The sequence below is a fragment of the Eleutherodactylus coqui genome, chromosome 1 (genome assembly GCF_035609145.1).
Source record: "Eleutherodactylus coqui strain aEleCoq1 chromosome 1, aEleCoq1.hap1, whole genome shotgun sequence".
Classification (NCBI taxonomy): Eukaryota; Metazoa; Chordata; class Amphibia; order Anura; family Eleutherodactylidae; genus Eleutherodactylus; species Eleutherodactylus coqui.
In genome coordinates, this window is record NC_089837.1 from 391,098,477 (window position 1) to 391,117,131 (window position 18,655).

Consider the following 18,655-nt stretch of genomic DNA (forward strand, 5'->3'; position numbering starts at 1 on the left):
ACCCCAAGTTCAGACTGAATCCAGGACAGCGATGCCAGTTGTCCCCAGTATAGGTTTTATTCTGAAAAACCATGGCATTTCAGAGAAAAACCGGCTCTAGAACGGAGCGCGGAGTCACAAACGTGGACTGCCCCAGCCTCTCCCCGTCTCCATGACTCAGAGCTCTGTTCCCAAGTCAAACTTCAAAAGTAAGTTTCCGCTGTGGCATTTCAGAACATACAATAGGCATACCTGCTCCAGGGTAAAGTTGCCCATGGCTCAGGCAGCGTGAACCTGCTGACAGGCTCCCTTCAAAGTGCATGGCACATAGGTCTTTCAGAACAAGGGCTGCTTCTTTCTGGCTCCAAGATGAGGAGTTCCCAACAAGCCAACCCTCTCTATGACATTCATAATCCATAACTGGGCATACAGATACGGATTGTCCCAATGGCACAACCTCATTTAAAAACACTTACATAGTTGAACAAAAGGCATTAAAAAAAAACAAAAAAAATGACATGGCATAAGTGTAACCTTACTTTTCGCTTGCTTGTAAATGACGAAGGTAATTGGTTAATAAATTCTGGATCTCTTTGAAATATTCATTCTCAGTTTCTAAAATATTTTGTAGCACCTGCAATATAAAAAAAAAGGATATTTTTAATAATGACTGTGTGCCAATACTCACAAGGTTTTATTATGCAAAATTCTGCTTATTAATCCATTTTCATATATGCACATCTGTAATATCCATCTCACACCAAATATGTGGATTTTTGTATAAAATTAGAGTATACAAACACGCACACAAACTTCTATCACAGTTACTGCTGATCAAAGAGCTCCTGTCACACAGTTAGGCCTCCTTCCCACGAACGGATTTACGCCGCGTAAATCCGCGGCAAAAATCCGCTGCGTTGCACCCTGCTATTAGGTTCTATTGAACCTAATAGCACAATGCACATGATGCGTAATTCCACCGCGGAATTTCGCACCGTGAAATCTCCCGTCCTCACCCGCAGCATGTTCTATTTGCTGCGGGTGTACGCGCTGACGGCTTCCATTGCAGTCAATGGAAGCCGTCCGTTCACGCTATCTCCCGCTGCAACCAGCGGAAGATAGCGTGAAAAAACGCTTCCCCGCCTACCGCCGCGCGTCATATGACGCGGCCGGCGCGTCACGTGACACGGCCGGCCGCGTCATGTGACGCGGTGGGCGTGTCACATGACGCGACGGCGGTGGGCGGGGAAGCGTCTTCACGCTATCTTCCGCTGGTAAGTATAGGGTCTCTGGGGGGCGCCGTGACGGGCTTCACTGCGGAATATTACGCGGCGGAGCCCGTCACGCTCGTGGGAAGGAGGCCTTATAGGAGAGGAGATCACAGCTCATCCCCCTGACTGTATAATTATGGTCTGTAGCTTATTTAGGTGAATCTAGTAGGTAATAATTCAACTGTCTGCTCAGCAGCCAGAAATGGTATAGCCTTTAGCTAATGTTGTGCTGATGTATCATGGGATTGATGTGAAAGCAAAAATCTCACCATCAAGATAGTGCCCGGTGAGCATCAGACAGGCAGCTGCACTGCATGAAAATGGCTGCAATACACAGGAGGAAACCCCCAAAGTGTGACAAACAGTATTAATTTACTGAGCCCTATTATTTGTATGCTGAGCATCACTGGTAATGCCCACAAACCAGCAAATGATAAGTTACATGGCCATTAGAAGGCATGTGACCAGGAGCATAAATAAATGCACAGGGGCCCTGGTGCAAAAGTTCACTGGGGGCCCTCCTTCTGTACCCATACCAATACCCAAACCATGCTCAACTTGAAGCTTCGGGGCCCCAAAGCAAAATCTGTCACAGGGCCCCCCAAATATAATGCTTTATTCATAGTACTGGGCTCCCTATATGGAGAGGAGAGACTTTTATGGGCCCCTCTAATGCTCCAAGGCCCAGGTACAACCGCATCCCCTAAAGTTACACCCCTGTATGTGACCATAATTTACTCTGTTTTATAGAAGGCCGTTCAAAATGTATTTACCGAAAAGATAAAACATGAAATTAAAAAAAAAAAAAAAAAAATTGATTAGGCTAGTGACATGAGAAAACTCATGCCAATGTTAAACCCTGCATATAAAACTTGTGAATTAAAAAGGGAACCTGCCACTAGCTTCATGTTACTGGAACCACAAACATAAAATCCAGACCAGCGCCCACATTACAGGGAGGTAGGTTTAATTCTGAAATGCTGCGCCTTCTACCAGCCCCTATGAGCTACACTAACAGATCTCTTCCCATTCGTATGGGTGGGGAGACGCTCCCTGGACTTGCCACCAAGGCCATTCACATACATTTTTCTTCAATTGAGCATGAAATCCTTCCATAGACATGATTGTTCTCCGATGTGAAGAATCTAATTTTGCTTAACCACAACCCAAAATCTGCTATCCATCACATATATCATCGACCCCCTGCGTTTAGTTTTGATTATTTGGTGAAATTATCTGGCTGCACAGAACAAAGAAAAGATACAACTCCATCAAGATCAACCCAACAGACTGCTGAAGACCTCAGATATCGTGCTGCATGCTGCCTTTGGGCGTACCGACCACTCTGGGAATATCTGACTGGCCATTTATAAACCGGATACAGATTTTGTAGGTGTCAGAACGTTGATGCTGTGTTATCAAAGATGGGAAAGTCACTTCTCTAATAGAATAGAAAATGGGTCACTTCTATCAATTCCCTGCTGCCGCCTCTTGCCATCTTTTTAGAGAAGGTTTGGTTTCCATTGGTCAAGGAGACGACCCCTTTTTGCTGGACACTGGTTCCTACTTCGATTTAATACGAGCGTTAAAAACAGGTAGCTGCCATTTCTATGTATAATCTTTTGATGAGCACACCCATTAACCACTGTAAGGTCTTACAGACAGTTGGCGATATGCTACACAAATATTATACATCTATATACAGATTTATTGGACATTATAGATTTATTTCAGGCTACTTTCTTTAGCCAAGTGCAAGGAGCCACAATGGGGTCTAACGTAGCCTACAGATTCTATTTGCTATATTGGTTTCTTTGATGAACGGTTTGCATCATTTCTGCAAAATTCCATGACCTAGAGAAAGAGGATTTAAAAGATCTGGACAAGCTTGCACAGTGGGCAGTGACTAACAGAATTGTATTTAACAAGGAGCAATGCAAAGTCCTACATCTATCAAAATAAAAAAGCACATACAGAATGTGAGAAATAGGGCTAAGCAGCACATGTGAAAGACTTGGGTATACTAATAGATCACAGACTGAACATGAGTCAACAGTGTGATGCAGCAGCAAAAAGGACAAACACAATTCTGGGATGTATTAAAGACACGTGTCAAACACAAGGCCCGCAGGACGAATTCGGCCCGCTGCCTCATTTTACGTGGCCCGCGGCGTGCTGGCGGCCGCTCACCACTGAAGCGATTACCAGCTGGGGTGCCGCAGCTCCCTGCTGGTAATCACCGTTAGCGCTGATCCCGGCGCACACTCTGACGTCAGTGTGCAGCTGGGATCCTCCTCCCGAGTCCCATGCTCCTCACTTCTGCAGGAGAGGACTCAGGGAGGAAGCGTGCCAGGCGCATTAACTTTTTCCACAACACTTCTGCCCTATTCAGCAATTCCAGCAACCTGATTGGTTGTTTGGGTTGGCTGATTCACAAAAAACCCAATCAGGTCGCTGGAATTGCTGAATAGGGCAGAAGTGTGAAAAAAGTTAACATGCATGATGTCGGTGTGCACCCGGGGATCAGCGTGCGCAGAGGGGGAGCAGCGCTGACAGCAAGGAGGGGGCAAGTATATGGGTTGAGGAAACTTATTGCTATGGGGGGGGGGGGGGGGCGCGCCATTTCTACTGCGGCCACTAAGGGGGGGGGGGGTCGCTATTTCTACTGCAACCACTATAGGAGTCACTATTAGGGCTCGTTCGCACATGCGTAATCATATTTCGGTCGCTCAAATGCGCTGCGTATTTGCGCAATCGAAAATCGCTTATGCCTGCATATTTGAGCACGCAAAAAAGAACGCAGATGGGCCCACTGAAAGGGTACGCAAATATGCAGTGAAGACACAGGTTTCCTGCACATTCACCACGTATTTGCCCGGCTCATTCACTTCAATGGCCTATCGGGGTGCGTAGTACACAACAAAATAGGTCATGCTGTGTGAAAATATACATCATGTGAATGAACTCATTGAAATCAATGGCTTCTAGTCACTGCATATTATGTACACAAATACGCTTGTGTGAACGAGCCCTTACTGTATTGTCTTACAATCGGCCCTTTGAAGGTCACCATAAGCCTGATGTGGCCCTTGATAAAAATGAGTTTGACACCCCTGTATTAGGAGAAGCATAGAGTCTTGATCACGTGGGGTAATTACCTCCCTTTACTCTTCCTTGGTCAGACTTCAATTTAAAAACTTAAAAAACGACAAACTGGAGCAAGTTCAGAGAAGAGTTACCAAGATGGTGAGCGGTCTGCAAATCATGTCCTATGAGGAACGGTTAAAGGATCTGGGAATGTTTCTTTTTTTTTTGCACGCTAAAAAGGCTGAGGGGAGACTTAATAGTGGTCTACAAATATCTGAAGGGCTGTCACAGTGCAGAGGGATCAGCCCAATTCTCATTTGTACAAGGAAAGACTAGAAGCGATGGGATGAAACTGAAAGGGATCATCATCCTTTATTGGCAGATTGTTTGATGAAAGCTATATTAGTCGCACGAAGACAACGCAGCCAATATATAGTTATACAGCGGCAGATGGCTGCATTCCTTCATAAGACAGACCATAGAGCAAAATGTCACAAATAGGACTATGGCCTGCCATTAAATTCTGTTATGCATCAAACTACTGTATGTTGATGAAGGAGTGGGATCCTATCTGAGAACCGTATCTGAAGGAGTAGTGCCAGATTCATTTTCATAAAAGGATACCAATTATCCAGCATGGACACGATTAGGTAAATAAATGCACATTTATACAATGACCATTTCTATGCATTTAGTAAGGCAGCCTTGAAAGTAGAGTCCGATGACAGAAGTGACGAATAAAAAACACGGATCTCAGGCGTATCTCAGCAAGTCTGCACACCGAGGCTTTCAGTATTCATTGTGCATGGCTCTCACTGGACAGCGCGGACAGAGCCTTGATGTTTCATTCTGAGACTACATTATAGCCTGTTCAATCGCCTTCAATGCTCCCATTCATTTTAAACTACAGAGAGAGGAATAAGGGCATTTCTGTTATATCTTGCAGCTTCATTCACTGCCCAGGACCTCATTGTTGACCTTCACAGTAAATTGGCTTCATTCTACCATACCCGTGTATTCAAATGCTACAAAGCAGGATATACCCAAGTTGATATGGGCAATTAGGACAAAAGTTTAGGGGAAGGGGCAGTGCAAAGAAAAAAGGAGTGACACAAAGTATACAACGGATGGTAAAATAATCTAATTTTGTTCCAAGAACACAAACAAACATTCAACTAGAAATTAATAGCAAATGAATTTCTGAAGAAAACATCTTGTCCAGAAGATGAAGTCATCAACCTTTCACATATGTTATAGCAGCAAAAGGATCAAGGAGATGAAAACCATAAAGCAAACATGAAATATAAAGCTAATACAACAAGCAAAGCATCATGTTATACAGTAAACCCCACAAATAAAACACGTCACCTCTCTTGCACCTCTGTTCAGCCATATCCCCTTGCATGGGCTGCAAGTATTGTGTATGCTCAGTGAAGACCCCATGAGCGAGTTCTCATTAGCCTCCCCATCCCACCGATGCTTTGGAGGAATTGACTAGCGCTAAAACAGAGTCTTGCTGTTGCAGCTCAGGATAGACAATCCATGCCAAGGAAGCTATGAATGGTGAAGACGACATAGCCAGGAGACATCCCAGTGTGCCAAGGGGAGGAGGGATCCTGGAGACGACTCGCAGCAGTCTTATGGAGAACCGTCAGCAAAAAAAAACCGGTTCTTTCATAGGTCTGCATCCAAGAGAGGTTTTTCCTCTTACAGTACAAGGAGACATCTACAGTTGTGGACCTCCACAGCCAGTCAGCTGTGCTTACCAGCATATAGCAATCAAATGGAATGGACATTCATTCATTCACAAACTGATACTCATAAGCCTCATTCAGACGAGCGTTTATGTGCTTACATAGGTGCACACAAAACCGTGCGTCCATGTACGTGCCAAAACACATGTGAATGAAGGTCCGCTCCCATTGCTTTCAATGAGGCCACCGCTGCGGCCAGAGGCCCAATTGAAAGCAATGGGCTGCCGATACCCCTGCAGCGATTTTTCTGGGAAGGGCTTTAAATATAAGCCCCTCCCTGAAAAATCTCTAGCATGTGTAAAAAAATTAAAAAATATATATACTCACCTCTCCGCCGATGCCATTGGCTCAGGCGCGTCTAGCAGCTTGATCCCCTACACTGCTCTGAAGCTCTTTCAGCAGGCGGGGATTTAGGCCTCATGTCCACAGGCAGAAGAACAACTAAAATCCTCAGCGGATCACCCGCACGTGGATCCGCACCCCATAGGGATGCATTGACCACCCGCGGGTAGATAAATACCCGCGGATGGCCAATAAAAGTGAATTTAAAAAAATTCTGGAGCATGAAAAAAAAAATGGACATGCTCCATTTTCGTGCAGGTCTCCCGCGGGGACGGCTCCCACAGGTTTCTATTGAAGCCTATGGAAGCCGTCCGGATCCGCAGGAGACCTGCGCCTGAATTAAACTCACCTGCTCCGGGTGATGCAGATCTTCCTTCCTTCGCAGCAGAATCTTCTTTCTTTGGGCCGGCGGATGTGTCCGGCGCATACGCGTGGCACTCAGCCGGCATGCAGAGCACATCCGCCGAACGAAGAAAGAAGATACGGCCGCGAAGAAGGGAAGACGTGCACGGCCCGCAGCAGATGAGTTTATTCTTATTTTCAGCGCTCATGTCCGCGGGGCAGGAGGGACCCGCTACGGATTCTCCATGTAGAATCTGTAGCGGGCCTGATTTTCCCCGTGGACATGAGGCCTTAAACTCCCCGCCTGCTAAAGGGCTGTGTCCGACTGGCTGAGCACTCAGCCAATCACAGGCAGCGCTCAGCCATTCATTGAATGACAGCTGAGTGCTGCCTGAGATTGGTCACAGCGCTCAGCCAATCACAGGCAGCGCTCGACAATTCATTGAATTTTTTTTTTTCTCACAACATAGCATCAGTGAAAACGTCGCTAATGTGAAGGAGACCATTGAAAAGCATGGTTTTCACAATCATGCGTTTCCTAGTGCATCGCCTGAAAAAAAAAAATCTGTCGAGTTTGTCACCCATGTGAAACCGGCCTTAGGGTGGTTTTACATGGGCGATAAAAATCACGCAATGTGAGAGCGAGTACAAATTAGATATTAGAAAAAAAACTTTCTGACAGTGAGGGTGATGAATGAGTGGAACAGGTTACCACGGGAGGTGGTGAGTTCTCCGTCAATGGAAGTGTTCAAACAAACAAAGGCTGGACAGATATCTGTCTGGGATGATTTAGTGAATCCTGCACTGAGCAGGGGATTGGACCCGATGACCCTGGAGGTCCCTTCCAACCCTACCATTCTAGGTAAAACAGCCTGTTCAGACAAATGTCTGCACAGTACAGTATGAGATATGGGCTTATGATGTGTTGGGACAGTTTACATGGAGATTCCAAAGCTGTGCGGCTTAGAACAGAAATGGGAAATTGTATCGCGCGGCCCTATGAGAACATTAGCGATTTTACAAGGTGCATCCCAGCTTATAGAAGATCAATCCGCTGTGCAACTATAACATTTAGGTTGACCCCTTTTCACATGATATACAGCAGATGGACATTAATTCGTAAACCCGTGTCCCAGACATGCAGATGTGTTAGGGTCTCATTCACAGTGTCAACAATTCACATAGCACAACCACAAAGAATCCCCATAGGATTAAAGCATAAGGTTTGTGTAGGAATGCTCTTCTACAGCAGCATGCCCGAATCCTACATCAATACAAGTATCTGACTTTTAATACATAGATGCAGATAGGAGATAAACCTGTTTTATGGTGCAAAGAGTATCAATATTTCCTGAACTCCAAATATTTCCATCCACAAGAGGGCAGCATTGTCCTAATGACCGTGTGGCCGTAAGAAATTCTGATACGATGTAGATTAATTATTAAATTGGATTTCTGATCTACTTTACCCAATGCAAACCACAGCAGACTGCCAGTTTGTTCTCAACAGTACAAGCGGCCATCATGTGAATGTGTGATCTGCTTCTTCCTTGTTCACCCACGGACTTCAGGAGGGTTGTAGTACTACATAGCACCAAATGAAGCAGAGTAGAGGAAAAAAAATCATTGCAGTATGTTCTTTTTGCAACATCGCTCATTGATTTCAAAGGGGCAGGCAGGAGCTGTGCCGGTCCCACTGAAATCAATGGGAGAACGTTGCGATGCTCAGCTGTCGCTGTGGCAGCCGCGGCGGGGATGAAAGTATTTGCCGTATAGATGCAAGGCTGTTTTCACAACTCGCACCTATGGGGCTATCACAGGGTGGAAAGTGCGATATGGAGTCGTGATTCACAGCCTGACATCGCCCTCGTCCGTGTGAAACTAGTTTTCATGCAGAAAACTCCTTGCATCACTTTAGTGAAATTACGATCCTCCAGTGCTGGTTTCACGTGTGTCAGAGCATCGGCAATGGTTTCCCTTGGTTTTCACAAGAATGCACATCGCACGTTATGCAATGTGTTTGACTGTCCCATTGAAAACAATGGGCGATGTGTCCCGAGGACTGCAATAAATAAATAAAAATAGTGATGCTGCAAGGTGGAAAAAATAAAATTGCAGCATATCCTATGAGTATAACTCCAGAGTTTTGCGCACGCGATTCATGCTTGTGCGCATGTAGTCTTACTGCTGTGGCCTTCATTAATAGCAAACATTTTTTTTTAAACTTACACTTGCTATGCAGTAAAGGGTAATCTGAAATCCTAAAATGTAATGTGCAGCTAGCGCCCTGGCTCCAGGTGCCACTCATCACCAGCAAAGGCCCTTTTACACAATATGACCCGTCGGCCGCAGATGTACCACAGCTTGTTCCAGCAATGATCCTTCCTGTGGGGTTGTAAACGCAGGAACGCACATCACTCAGTGAATGGGGGCGGACCTAGCTGGGGAACCATCCACAATACAATGGGGCCGATACAGCCTTCAGTTTTCTGCATGCAGAAACTGGACAATGAAGAAAAACTAAATTCCCGTTCGTCATTCAGTCGGGCGCGCATTTACACTGCACGATAATAGTCTAGGTTCCTGTTGGATGGGAGACCTGAACACTAAGTCGGCCCGTGTAACGCATCTAACGAGATCCCACTCACCACATTGTAGTAGCTCTTATTGATTGCAGAAGTCTCAAACCCTTTGGGAGGGCTTTTCAGTGATGTAGACTTGGGAGATACTGGCTTTTCTGAAGAATGGAAAAAAGAGAAAAATCATCATATTGTTGAAAATACAAAGTTGGTACACCTTAACCCCCTGAGGACCAGGCTCTTTTTGTACCTAAAAAGTACAGGAACCTGTTAGGGATTTTACCCATGTGGTGGTTTTACTGTCCTATTTTTTTTTTTGCTTCAGCTACCAAAATTATTTTTGCTACGTTTTTTTCCGTGATGTACAGGACTGTTCTTCGATATCTTTTTCACTGACTTTTCCCTGTTTTTTCATTTTGTGGGTAAAAAGCCACACACACACACTTTTTTCCTTTAAATTATGTAAATAATTCCTGTAACTTTTTTTTACCATCTACATCCACCATGATGTCATAAGACTTAAGGGGGTCATTTACATGGCTTTTTCTATTTATTATAATAATTGTATTACATACATCTCCACTTTAGCTGGAGCATCTATAGGAGTTAAACACTTCTCCCTTCTCCTCCGGGTTCTCAGCTGTGACCCTGACCTGCTCCTGCTTGATTGCAAGAGCATAGCTGAAATACGGCGCAGGATTAAAGCCCATCAGGCGAGATTAAAGCCCAGGACCAAGCTGTGCTTGGTCCTTAAGGGGTTAAAAATGGGGACAGACAGGCAGGCAGGTCAGCGAGTGTCTGAAAAAAGGTAAATTGCCCCTCGTAATCATAGCACCCACTGCTTGGAACCTGGAAGGCAGGTTCGATAGACAGATCGATATCCTACCCACCCATGAGCAGATGAATCTTGAGAGCACACATTGTAAGGTTTTCATTTGGTGTAGACCAGTGTTCCCCAACTCCAGTCCTCAGGGCCCCCCAACAGGTCATGTTTTCAGGATTTCCTCAGTGTTGCACAGGTGATGTAATTATTGTCAGTGCCTCACACATTGCCACAGTTGTTCTTACTATAGGATAGCCTGAAAACATGACCTGTTGGGGGTCCCTGAGGACTGGAGTTGAGAAACACTGCTATAGAGGGATTGTCCTGCTTCTAGCAGTTTTGCCGCAGGAAGCAGACTGTTCCATGGATCGCACAGTGGCGCATGCGAATACGGCTTTGTCAGACCTGACTCACCATCTGACCATAACTGTCAGTATATAGCTCCGTCTAAGAAGCGTTCTACTGCAACTTTCAACATTTCTAAGGTTTTTTTTTTCTTTTTTTTAAGCAGCCAAATTGGACCTCTAAGAAAAAAAAAAAAAAGGTAGTGAAACTGGGAGTTGCACGCAAATTGTGCTACAAAGTCGCTGTGTGTGGCCAATTTAATTGTGTGCAGCAATGTATCTAAAACAGGGAGCAGCTACCCCAACACACTTTGGAAGTTCACATGCTTCTAATTAGCAGAGAATATCAAGAATGCCCAAGACCGAAAACAACCATTCCATTTCCTTTTTAAATCACACACTTAACCCTTTCCAATCCATTTATTTTTTCTCACCCATTCTCCCCAGCTCCAAATAAATTGGAGCTGGGAGAATGGGTGAGAAAAAATACATTTTCCCTGCACCCTCCTGATCTGACAGAGTTCAGGAGGGTGCAGGGAGGGACCTGCTTACCTGACCGGCGTCTTGTGCATTCTCCTTCTGCCTCCCGGCTCGGCGATCATGTGACCGCTGGGGTCAGGTGACACCTGGCGGTCACATGATCGCCGGGTCGGGAGACAGAAGGAGAATGCACAAGACGCCGGTCAGGTAAGCAGGTCCTTGCACGGTGCAGGCTCCCAGCTCGGCGTTCATGTGACCGCCGGGGGTCACATAATCGCCGGCCGGAATCTATGCATTGCATAGCGCTAATTGAGCGCTATGTAATGTGTAAAGCAGTGGGCAGAAAGGGTTAAAAACCCTTTCTGCCTTCTCCTCGGGGGTCCTCGATGACGACCAGTAAAGGAGTGCATCTGCACCCGATGTGCCTGACGATCGGGTGCAGATCCACTACTGCACTGCAGTGTCGGGCCTCCCCCGACATCGGAGCTGTGGAGGAAAATGATGATGTCGGGGCAGGCCCGACATTGGACTGGAAAGGGTTAAGGCTTATTCAGACGTGCGTATACTGGCTGGGTTTTCCCGCCCGAACGATATACGCTGTCCCTCTCTGCAGGGGGAAGAGGCGGAATGAGCTAGGAGCAGTGTACTCAGCCTCCGTCCCCTCTCTGCTCCTCGCCACTGTTTGCAATGGGACAGGGCGGAGCTAAGTTCTACCCCGTCCCCTCCCATTGCAAAGAGTGGCAAGGGAGCTCCGTGCACTGCTCCTAGCTCGTTCCCCCTCCTACCCCTGCAGAGAGGGACAACGCACGTCTTAATAAGCCCTTAAAGTGGCGAATGAAACTTTTGGCGATCAAAATGAAGGCCAACAAGCGGTATTCGTTCCAGGGAAACATGCTGGCGAGATTAGCATCTGCCACCATTATGGGATACAGACATTAAATATCCAGCGGAGTGGTTAATCCGGGTCTTGGGGTCAGGTAGGAACTTTCAAACGTTAATCGAGGGATTATTCTGACTGCCATCATGGAGTTGGAAAATAATTTGTTCCCCCAAATGGGGTAAATTGGCTTCTGCCTCAGTTTTTTTTTTGCCTTCCTCTGGATCAACAAGAAGGGGTGGAAACAGTTTGAAGTAGATGGACATTGCCTCCCTTCAGCCTAACGTACTATGTTATCATTGGTAACGAGTGCAGCTTCCGCTCCCATGATTCTACTCCTCCAACCTGTCACTTCCCCATCTGTCATACCAGATATTTAGCGTGACAGACCCTGCGACTAGAGAAGGGTGTACATACAGACGAAGACCTTCAGAGACTTCAGACCACCAGAACATCTTGTACTCGTTATCACAGACCGGTGACAGGAAACAAGGACTGTCACCAAGTTCTTCTGTCCCACGAGCAGAATATTTGTCATCTGATATGGTGGAACACAGCTTGACATGAAGTGCTATGTGATAGCTGAACTCTAACAAGTCAGAAGACGTTTTTATACAGGTCTATGCATATCACATTTTATTGACACTTTGAGGCAGTGCACCTTTCTAAAGCATTCACCTAGTTCCTGTTTATAGATCTAGGTTGACTTAAAACTGAAGCTATAGGAGGGGAACACAAGATGCATACCCGAAGACTTGATTTCTCGGACGTAGTTGCTTGGGAACCATCCTGTCCTTCCACTATGTGTTCCCTCCCACCAACCGCCTTCTTCCAGCCGTGTAACATGGATTATATCACCCTTACAGAAAGACAATTCATCTTCATTGGTTTGTTGGAAATTAAACTTCGCCCTCACCACCATGTGATGATTGCTATTATCGGTCATGTCCTAAAATAAAAAGGAGAGAGTAATTGATTTAAAGAAAGGCTATTTTCACCAAATATCCACTCTACCACTAAAAAGCTCTCAACTACCACCAGCACCACACAAGGTTGTAACCCTGGATCTGCAATGCAATGTACTGTATTTACTACTACAAATTTCCTGTTAAGCTCCGATCTGTATCAGACACTCCGTTCGGAGTCTACATTACAGGTTCCATCGTATTTGACGGGGGGAAAAAAGTGGTCATGACAAAGGACACCTCAGTAATACCCAACAGACCCCATTATAAGTCAGAGGGGTCTAAATGGCACCAGTGTGATAGATCTGGCAGGACATTTTGGCTGCCGTTGAAAGGATGTCCCAATGCAGATGTGAACAGAGCCCTAATTGGTGTCCAAAAGGGGACTATGCACTTTACATTAAAGGGCCACCTCGGTGAATTCTTTTCCCCAATTCATTCTGTAACTAGTCTCCCATTATGCACAAGTCAGCTGGTATTACTTTTCTGCCTGAAATTTCCCTCTCCCCCAGGAAGGTCATGGGCTCAGATTCTGACAAGCTAAGAGTTACTTGGCTTCATGTTCTCTCAAGGAGTCAGTTTTTTAGTCGACATAATACCTGTGTGATGGACTGATGGATTCTACTACACAGGCTCTGCGGGGGAGGAAACTTCTATCACAGTTCATACTCCTGTATGTATATTTAAAGGTCTGGCTTATTTAAGGGAATATACAGAGTAGTGCTAAATCACACTGTCCTCTCTGCAGGCAGAGATGGTCATGTAATTCTGTGTGGATGTATCATGAGAAAGATAGCATACCATAGAAGAGATGCTGCAAGGAAAAAAAACTCAGGATGTAGGATAAGCATCAGACAGGAGGCTGCATCACATGGAAGTGACTGTAATATCTATAGACATCCAATCAGGTAGTCCTGTGACGGAAGAATGGGTTTTCACTGTAGTGGCCCTTTAATATCCACTATGGGGAGAAATGCTCTTACAGTGGTTACATCAGTTTCTAGGAAAGCTACCATTAGACCTCTATAGGGTTATGTCTCGCCTCTTATAAAGTTAGCCCAGAAACAATTTTGCAGTGCATTTATTCATTGTGGGAAGACCATGTAAGATGCAGACATTTTACAAACATCTGTTGAAAACTACAAAGGTAACGCCTGAAAGTTAATGAACCTCTGAGGACACAAGCTCATTTGAAATTAATTCCCTGTGCCCAGTCTCCAAAAATATGTACGCTGCCAAGATAAACAAAGTTAAGTAAAGCATTATTTACAGAAAGAAGGTCTAGAAAACTAAGAAAGCGATTGCATGAGGACATATTGTACATCATAGCCAAGGTTAGCGTTAATATTTAGCGGTGCACATTGGAAAACGTTAAAGAAAGAGCAGAATTTGCAGAGCGTCCGGCAGAATCCCGCGGTTTTACGGGATAGGACCACTCACCAGGCTTCGATATTGACCCTGCAATAATTTTGTTGAACGGCTAAGTACAGACTGGGACCCAAGGGAATCGAAGGACTTAATCCGGTGTGAAGACGGGCGAACACACACAGAGTCGCTCCCCAAGCCAATATCTAGAGATAAGAAATTCACAAAGTTACATTCTGATAGGAAGAGTCAGTTATAGACAGAATATATATTTTTATATCACAGTAAAGAAAATCCATCAGAATTCTGAGTTTTGTGCCCAATTAAGGAGGCCTGAAAGGTTTATTAGACTAATAGCTAATAGAATTTGTCATAGGGGATATTCTTTATACCCAGCACCTAAACTCTGCCCTGACCCGGACCTGCTCACACATGGGGTCGGGCTCTATCACACAAGGGTGACAATCTTCTTCCATCACTCCATTTCAAGAAATGACTTACAAATTCCTGTCTATAGTATTTATTAAGCTCCTTGAAAACACAACCTGACGTGAGAATTCCTAAGTACCGTGTTTCCCCGATACGAAGACCTACCCCGGTTTTTGGGGAAGGCTTGAAATATAAGCCCTGCCCCGAAAATAAGCCCTAGCTAACCTGCATTAAAAAAAAGTCAATACTCACCTGGTCCACGGCGGCAAGCTGCAGTATCCTCTGCTCTGACGTCTCAGCTTCTTTCTGGTGACGGGGCTTTGAATAGAATAATGGGACCTCTTCTATGACCCAGACCAGCAAGAGTGGTACCTATTTTGGCAAACCTTCTGCCACCCCATAATTCTACAGTCACTGGGCAAAATCTAGTTGATTGCCACTTTGCCAAGAGCAGCTCCTCGTTATAAGCCTGGCATTCTGTGAGGGGCTGTGAACCTTAGCACAACTCCTTTAATGTTTACATGAACTGCAACATAAGCAACTTTGTAAAGCCGGACGATTGCTCCGCTGTCAGTCAGCGGCACTTAGCCTATCAGAGCCAGCACTGGATGCATCCAATCACAGCCATTCAATGTGATTGAACGCATCCAGTGCTGACTGATTGGCTAAGTGGGCTGTCATTCAACGACGCTCAGCCAATCAGAGCAATCTCTCCCTGTAGGTGGGGATTTAGAATCTTTGTTACCAGCGAAAGTTCCCCTGCCAGCTGACTAGTCCCGAGAGCGCCGCCGGGGACAGCAACATCACCTGCAAGGAGAGCATTGATTTTTTTTTTAGCAGTGTAGCTAGTGCGTTTAGCGCTGCCAAAAGCGCAACAAGTTGTGCTGCGTTTTCAGCAGCGCCAACATCGCTGCCCATTCATTTCAATGGGCGATGCAGGGCTGAAAACGGCCAAAAATAGAATAGAATCGCTGTTAGAGCGCAGCGTTGAAGATGCTGCGTTTCAGCCCTGTGTGAGCAGCCACATTGAAATGAATGGGAGCATTGTACAGCGTTTAGCGCTGGGCTGAAAAAGCAGCACTAAACGCTGTACAAAAACGTCTGCGTAAGGGAGGCCTAAGAATCCTGGGAGGGATTAGAGCCGCATAGCTTGTTAGAAAGTAACAAAACTTTATTTTTTTTTCTTTAACACACAAACTGTTTAAATGGAAATACTGATTTTCCATGGCTTGTGAGGAACAAGGGGTTTCCATCTAAAAGCTGTACAAGCCCACAGTTATTACACGCTGCAGTTCCAGAGAGAGCATCTGACAGCATCATCCTAGTCTGAACTAATGGAAGTTGATCCATCGATATTTTTTGCAATCACTTGGCTCGGTCCAACAGGCTGTGTAGCTAACACACACACAATGCTACCCCAATGCATTAACTTGAATTTTGTTAGTGATGTTTAATGCATTTATTGCGCCCTTACGCTAAATAAATATATATCACAGACCCATTTTGGGTGGTTGAACTGACAATCAAGATTAGCAGAGCCTTTTTTTTCCATGGGACTGGCTGAATCCAGTAAGATTAGCAGTGCTGGGCTGCTGCTGGTCACTTCTCAGGAAGAAGAGATGAACAGGATGTCCGTTCCCACCACTGCCCTGACTCGCATACACATTGTTCACTGCCTGCTGCTTAGAGAGGAAGCAGCTGGGAGACGACAAAGGAGGACGCCCGTGTGTATACAACTGGGGACAAACATAGGGACCGTACAGCAGTGAGACAAGGCAGAATTAAAGCACTTCCCTAATGGAGAAGCACTAGACAGGCTCCATTCTACTTACAATGCACGACACCCCTACACGCAAATCCTTTATAAGCACAATATTATGTGTGTACGCAGATTCGGTAAGCCACAACATACATAGCCTGCAGTACTTTGCACTTTAGAGTCCCATACTTAAAGGGGTGTTCTCATCTCAGCTTTTCACCCAGCTCTCCATTTCTGACCACCTATCAGGAACAGCCGAGCGCCTCAGCGCAGCCCTGCTAGAATAGCTATTATTGAAGTGAATGAGATGGCAAATGGCGTAGCCCAACGCGATATACCTTTTTCTGTAACTCCCCATTTTGCTGTGCTACACTTTTTCCGTAGCACTCTGACTTTAATGAGAACCCTGCCAACCGCACCGCCCTAAAGCGCTCAGCTGTTTCCGTACTTACCGGACAAATGGGAATAACCCATTAAGTTATTGGCATAGTGTTTAAGATGCCAAATGTCAAATTCCAAAAGCACATTTCTGTAAGAGTATAAGAAGTTGGCTACGTCGTCTATTTACCAAGGCCAACTTCACACAGGCGAGCGCGATATGGAGCTGTGCATCACGGCCCCATATCGCTCCCCACCATATGAATTGCCGGTGGATACGAGACGTTTTTGTGTTAAAACAGCCTCACATCACTTCGGGGGTGTAGAAATCAGTCGCCGCAGATTGTGAAGTTTCTCCCATTGCTTTTAATGGGAGACCTCACATCGTGTGCATCTAGCACGTAGTGCGGCACTGCCGCCAGCCGCATTGACAACAGTGGGCGCTGCGATGCGAGAGCACGCCCAAAGATAGGACATGCCGCAATTTGTTTCCTGCATCGTGGTGCAATGCAGGAAGACATTGCTCATGTATATGATCCAATTCAAAATAATGGGGTTCATATTTGTGCGTCTCGCAAATCTCAAACGATTTTCTCGCCTGTGTGAAGCTGGCCTTACTGCCATCCACTACTTATTTATAAGGTGGAGGAAGAGAGGTGGTCAGCTCCCAAAATCCTCTAACCCCACTTATTTCAATGCAAGATTAAACAGTCAACTGATGACAGACAAGAATGGTGTGAACATTTTGTTCACACCCTTTTTGTAGTGTACATTCACCTTACGCATCAGGTAATATTCGGATCTACAGTGAGTGGCCACTTCAGAGACACCCATCTAGTAGAATGCTGGCCCCGCTTCCACCTCCAGAACTGCAGCAATTTATCATGATGCCCATCTATGCACAGGGTTCGATTGTTCTCAGTAAGAGAAACCAAGTAATCTTGTAGATACGATACCTTTTAACGGCTAACAAAAATACATGATGTTATTGCTAGCTTTCGGACCTCACAGGTTTTGTTAGCCATTAAAAAGGTATCATATCTACAAGATTACTTGGTTTCTCTTGCCGAGAACAATCACACTTTGCTCCACTGACCAACACTGTACCAAACATTTTTTTGTTCTGTATGCAGATAACACTGATGAGAGGGAGGGAGGCATGAAGCTAGCCCTGAGCCCCGCTCTGCACAGAGAACTTCTATGCCGAGTGCGACGATCAGGTTCCCCTTGGGGGAATATAAATAAAAAAAACAAAAAGATTATGGACTTAAAACAGCAGTGGACACTGCTGCCTATTCTTTACTACTCCAAAAAGTCACATCAGGAATCTTTCTGGGTAAAGAAGTCTAACATTAAATTGAACTTTATATCTTAAAAGTTGCAGCATGGCAGTGGAGCTAGGCACAAATGGTGACAAGAGCATACCGTAAATTCTTGTCGCCATTTGAAAATTCTTGGTCACATTGGGGACCTTTCTGGTCGCCATCTAGGACTTACGATTCCGATATCCTAAGGCTAGACCATTAATATCAGGCAGCAGAATTCTAACTACAGCAACCCCACAGAAAAGCTGTCTCAAAAAGGCATGCGCCCCTCCACTATCCAACACCAAGAAAGGTTGTGAATCCCGACCAGAGTATTGTAACAGAAAGCAGTTTTGAATTTCAAAAACAATTGTTTTTAGCGCTACAAACATAAATCCCTTGAGTAATTATGGATAGACCTAAAAACATGGCAGAAACTCCGAGCTATAGCAACACACTCCTACCTGCGGTGACTTTATTCAGAAGGACTAACGAATTCAACACCTTGTTGAAGTTCTGCCCCTGATACAGGTCATTGGCCTCAAATGTCTGAAAAACAAAAACACATTTCACAATG

General features: G+C 45.3%; 1 protein-coding gene across 3 annotated transcripts in view; it reads right to left on the bottom strand.

The window, feature by feature from the left end:
• The window catches only part of ARHGEF7 (Rho guanine nucleotide exchange factor 7), a 105,768-nt gene that overhangs the window by 59,085 nt on the left and 28,028 nt on the right, over positions 1-18,655 (bottom strand). For all 3 annotated transcript variants that reach the window (XM_066579756.1, XM_066579773.1, XM_066579764.1), the window contains 5 exons: positions 18,543-18,627; positions 14,284-14,414; positions 12,626-12,827; positions 9,424-9,512; positions 519-613 (listed from right to left, as the gene is read on the bottom strand). In XM_066579756.1, coding sequence (XP_066435853.1) covers positions 519-613; positions 9,424-9,512; positions 12,626-12,827; positions 14,284-14,414; positions 18,543-18,627 — 602 coding nt within the window. The remainder of the gene's footprint in view (positions 1-518; positions 614-9,423; positions 9,513-12,625; positions 12,828-14,283; positions 14,415-18,542; positions 18,628-18,655) is intronic.